At 35.6% G+C, this 5,798-nt stretch overlaps 1 protein-coding gene across 1 annotated transcript; it reads right to left on the bottom strand.

Annotated features, from left to right (window-relative positions):
* Positions 1-544: 544 nt before the first annotated feature.
* LOC117236125 (U1 small nuclear ribonucleoprotein 70 kDa-like) lies at positions 545-5,396 on the bottom strand. Its single transcript, XM_033498813.1, is given in 9 exon segments — positions 545-1,206; positions 1,291-1,643; positions 1,727-1,967; positions 4,132-4,158; positions 4,161-4,205; positions 4,488-4,569; positions 4,637-4,699; positions 4,804-4,986; positions 5,128-5,396. Coding segments are annotated over 9 exon segments (1,302 nt in total). The 5' UTR covers positions 5,272-5,396; the 3' UTR covers positions 545-1,042.
* Between the last annotated feature and the right edge of the window lie 402 nt (positions 5,397-5,798).

Raw genomic sequence — 5,798 nt, 5'->3', positions numbered from 1 at the left:
TTTTTCCAATTGATGTGAAGTTTAAGAATAACATACTGTTAAAAAAAAGCTATACAATTTTTCGTAATAGAATACCTACAATACAATTACCCTAAACAAATTTATTCAAAGTACAGTAATTTTATCGTTGTAATTGATTTTCTTGGAAGTTTTCACTATTTTTAATCCTGGTATCGACATCGTATACACAGGTAAGAGACCGGAATGATTTGGTCCAGTTAATACGCGATGATCCGGTCACTCACGGTAGATGTAACCAAAGATAACTCTGGTTCGATACCTCAACGTCCGGTACATGCATATATCTACATAGGTACATTAACCAAACGCCATATTTCACCTTTCATAAATCTTTGTAAATGTTCTAAACAACAAGTACAATCTACTACACTTGCTCAACTATCAGTTAAGTTTATCGAAACGTACCAGATATACAAATGTTAAAATCGTGTATATAAATTGTCTTTATACGAATATTTACTTTTCAGTTTCACAAATTATGAAAAGCAGAAATAAATACGGGGATATCCAATAAACGTAAGTGGTAATTCGTTTTATTTGTATATATATATATATAAATATACATGTAGCAGTCGTGAAGGTATGTACACATTTAGAGAATATTGGAATTATCGTAGACACAAAAAAGTTCGGATATCTATAAACCTACCAGTTCCATATTGCGAGGTCTCACACAAACTGCTATAATAATTGAAATTCATAAACTTAATTCTGACAATATTTAATGTGTACCTAAATTCATTTACCGAAATTACCTTGGTACTAATCGTAAATATACAAAAGTCCGAATCAACAAAGTAAAAATAATTGCATATAAATCAATAATCCAAATCTGCTTACCTTGCAATATCCTTACTGAGTATCTGGTCGCTGTAGATTCTACAGAAACTAAATACTCAATGTAGTCGATTCGATGTTACACTAATATCAGTAGGAAATACAATATATTATTGGCAATTGCGCTAATTCATCATGCCGTGCGTGGTAACGAAAAAGAACAATATAAGAGATATCATCGAGATCAATAGTCTTGTACGGAATCATAGTTATTGTAGGGAGGGGGATCTGGACGACCTTCAGGAATTCTGTATTTCTCTTCTACTTCTTGGTCATTATCATCTTCGTATTTTACAGCGGTAAAGTATGATCCAGACGTTGAGAAAGTGTTACTATAGTCAGGGTAATCTGAAAAATTTTCGTATGAAAATTAATATTCCAACGAATTAACTGATTTAAATGAGACTTGGCAATAGATTAAGAAAAATATACCATCCAGAGGTTCCTCTTTGATTCGGATTTCTTTCGTATCTTCATCCTGACGATCACCCCGATCTTTTCTATCTCTACGTTCGCGATCACGATCACGTTTGTCTCTCTTACGGTCTCTATCGCGATCGCGTTCGTTACTCCTGGAACGTCTTCTCTTACGATCTCGATCACGATCACGATCACGATCACGATCTCTTCTGTCACGTGGTCGTTCGTCTCTTTGAATCTCTTCAATATCCGGATCAGGTAAGCGATCACGGCTACGTCTACGTTTCCGATCGCGTGACCTACTTCTTGTCCTTCTTTTACGATCGCGAGACCTTCTACGTTCTCTATCCAAACGATCGCGATCTCTGCACAAAATATAAAGACATAACAGAATTTAGTACATTTCTATTCAAAATATTACAAATGTGTATACAGTATGAACGTTTACCTGTCTCTATCAAGGCGTCCAGAATTCTCCCTCTCTCGTTCCAAACGATACCGTTCTCGTTCTCTTTCATTGTCTTCCCGACCAGAGTGCTTAATATTTACGTCTGGACCACCTCTTCGCGTTCCTCCAAGTCCACCACCCAGCCTTCGCGGAAGCCACCCTTTCACGGTTCTGGCACGTTCGACATCCACCAACACTCTGCGACCATCTATTTTCTTACCATCCGCATGCTTATAAGCAGCTAGAAGTACCGATTGAAAATTACCATTTGCTCGCGATCCCACGTTCACTATTTAGTAAACTATGGGACTTCTATGTCCCAAGGAAATAAATCTGAGGTGGCAGAAAAGATTTTTATTCTAAAAAGACTTCAATCTTTAGACTTGACAGTGCGAATATCGCAACTAAGAAAATATCTTCTTCAAAAGGCTTTTTTCCACGGACCGTGAAATTTCAACAATTCTCGTTTAAGTACAAATGAAAAATATACAGACACGAATACAAGAACAGTCTGAGAATGCGATACTGAAAATACAAAAGAGATAATAAATCGAGTATCGAACGATGCATTCACTATATTACCTATACATGATTCTTTTTTTTTTTCCCGATATTATTTCTATTTCCGTCAGATTTCTTATTATTGCCTCAACGATATTATCCAAACTAATAGTTGTTACTATTTTTTCAGAAATGATTGAGGTCGTAAGGTATCGGCACATATTATTCCTGATTATACACGTACCAATTATAACGTGCGTTCTTTTATAAAGTAAAATGTACGTACCATCACGAAACGAGAATCCTCGAATCTGAGACTGGTTAATTTCTGTATTCACGAGATGTATATGTACATATATATGTATATATATATACAGGAATGATGAGATTGCGTTTCTTTATGTATAAAGCGTACAAAGAGTCGAATATCCCGAGATCATGTTCGCTACGCTTCTAGAAGAAGGTCCGATGCCGTACCGTAATGATCATTTTACCGTATAAAATCACGAGTCTACGTTATATTCGCGGGGCATGAATCAGTAATAAAATGTACGGATTTTTCGGTACCTTAAATCTACATTTGTAAAGTTCAAAAAGTATAGCAGATACAAAAATACCTACCGCGGCTACTTACGTACGGAAGTTAACACAAATCTTAGAAGTACGTTTAATCGTGAAATGAACTTGTAAGAGACTCGCGAGCATAGAGTAGGCCAGCGCGTATGCTATTCATTGGGAAGGTGCCCAGTCTTCATATGTTCGTTCAATCTCCGAAGAAGTTTACTTTGCATTTACCTGGTGCGCTTTTTTTTCTACTTACGACCAAACCGTGCGCAAGTATCGTATGCTTTATACTTTATATATTATACTGTGTTCTAATCATATATTAAATTTAACGTAACGTTAAACGGCTTGTGTTTTTCTCTTGTTTAACAAGGGGAACTTTACCTTCACGAAAAACGTTTGTTTACCTTTTGAACATACACGTATTATTTTCTATGCACGCTTTCCAAGGAATTAACTAATTCGAGATGAAAATCCGAAGCCAGATTTTTCGAATAAATTAGTATTCTATATCGAAATTGATATGTTCAAGGACTTAAATGTAAACAATTGATTGAGAAAGAATGATTAGATGACCTTCCAAATAAGATGATAACTAACTAATTTAAAACTTTAGTAAAACGAAAACAGCGACGAAATAAGATGCTCGAGACAGAACAATCATTTAGTTTGGAACATGCAATTTGGTACTAGACCTAACGAGAAAATATCTTTTGTCATAGAGTCCATTTATGATGCCCGACGTTCGCTTGGTACACGTTTCTACTTAAATTTTAAGAGAGAACAGTTTGACCTACAAGTACTTATGATAATATGCCCATTACAAGAAAAAAAAAAGTAGGTGCTACAACCAAGACACGATGAAGTGTATTGTATTACCCAATGATGCATGATTGTTAATGTATTATTGAGAGAGAATGCGGTTAAATTTTAGTCGAAGAAATTTAAACATTGTCTGTTCATGCCTATATATATATATTATACATATAATTTTTATATAATATATATAGATAGTTTGGTTATCACATTTGCAATCTATCTTTATGTACAGACGCAAAGTCTAACTGCTTGCAGAGCGTGTCCCTGAACCTTTCTCCTAAAAGCCCACCAATCAATTTCAATGTAGAATGCTAACTTTTGCAAACCGTATAGTTAAAAATAAAAGAGTTTCAGCCCAAATGGAAAAGAGTCCTGACTCCCAATATTTTAAAAGTATAACTATCAGCAACCCCCAGAGGGGTGGTACTCAAAAACCGCAAATATAACAAAATCAGATAAATAGGGTAAGCATAGACGCTAACAAACGTTGTTGTATGTTGGATCTTACCACACATACAAACCTATCATATCAGGCAGGTTCAGGGATTTTGCATGGAATAGTGAACGGCACTAGTTGCCGGCAGCGGCCACCACGCTGTACCAAGAACAAGATAAAAACTGCATTAATCAAGACAGCCAATATTTCTTTTTTCAGTTGATCGTTTACCATATATGCATTTACAGAATGGTAATCCTGCATGGATGTATGGCGGGACCCCCCATACCGTCTGGTTTAGTACCAATGAAAATGGGTAGCCTAACTATAGCCCTGCCCCACTATAACTAGCTGGAAGTGACGCTAAGTAAAGTGAAATTCCAGACTATGGACTCACTGAGGTTCTCAACAAGGGATTGATGTTTCTTGCGTTTTACTTACAGTGCATATCTCGTTCGTGCTCATATTCAATGAACGCATATCCCCTAGGTTTGCCATTTATTGTATTATGAATTACCACTATCTGAAATATTGAATAGAAATCTTAGTAATCTGTACAATTCAAAGCGAACTAACTTTTATTTACGTACCTTTTTTACTGGGCCATATACTTCAAATTCTCTTCTAAGTTTAGATTCTGAAGTATCATAGTTCTAGAAACAATGTGATAAGAACGTAAATAGGAAGTAAAACTTTAAGTAAAAGTTTATTGGCATAGTTGTATGAAAATTAGTCTTTACTCATAGGAAATACTTACTATCCGAGCTACGAAAAGAGTTTTAAAAGGATCTGCAGTTACATTTGGAATACCAGCAGGATCCCATACCGCGATTTCTTGCTCTAATTTATAAGCCACTTGCTCGGCGCGTTCTCTTCTTCTGCGTTCAAGGCGTTCTTCCCTCGTTTCCACACGCACTGGTGGTGGTGTATCTTTAGGTTCCTATAAAAAATGTACGTTATAACTTCGTTATTACATTTCATAAATCATTAAATGCTATTGATAGGCTATCTTTGAACAAAAAAAACATTTCCACAATACCCGTATGCATACAATATGAAAGTTTATTTCAATTTTTGTTACCTCGAAATATTTAAGAAAACCTCCAACGCCGATATAGCCTCCATTTTTCTTCTCATGCGGAAGCTTGCTAACCGGTGGTAAATAAGGTATTGGATCACGCGGAGCAAAAAGTGCTAACAAATTTGGAGGCAGAAATTGCGTCATTTTCTCAGGTACACGAAAAGTATGATATTAGTTTTAGTAAAATAGCGAAACAAACAGCATCTTCTCGTCTCAAACAACACCCCAAAATGGCGACAATATTCCTACCGTTCGAGTATGGTTACTACTAAACTTGAACACAGACTACGAATAGACGCCTTCATCAAGTTAGTAATTTTCTAACCAAACGGGAAGGTGAAATTCATATAAATTCCTCGTGCGCGCATGTGCATATTAGAGTATCTGAAAAGAACGTAAAATTGCTTTTTCATCGACATATATGATAAATTGTATTATGTAAAATGATGAACAGAGAAATATTTCAACTTCCATGTGGAAAATAAACATACATATGAAATTCTTTCGCAGACAAAAAGTCCTAGGCAATGTCGAAATAGTAATAGTATAGTATCGATCTTGAAACAGGGTTTTTCTTGTTGCGATATTGTCTGCAGTGATTTCACCACAAATGGTATCACTAATTCTTTTCATTCACTATCATTGATACAATCGATAGTCAGAACTACAAC

Source organism: Bombus vosnesenskii, unplaced genomic scaffold (genome assembly GCF_011952255.1).
Source record: "Bombus vosnesenskii isolate JDL3184/JDL3185 unplaced genomic scaffold, Bvos_JDL3184-5_v1.1 scf7180000013340, whole genome shotgun sequence".
NCBI classification, from domain to species: domain Eukaryota; kingdom Metazoa; phylum Arthropoda; class Insecta; order Hymenoptera; family Apidae; genus Bombus; species Bombus vosnesenskii.
The sequence above is the reverse complement of the archived record's forward strand: the minus strand, read 5'-3'. Positions and strand labels throughout refer to the sequence as shown.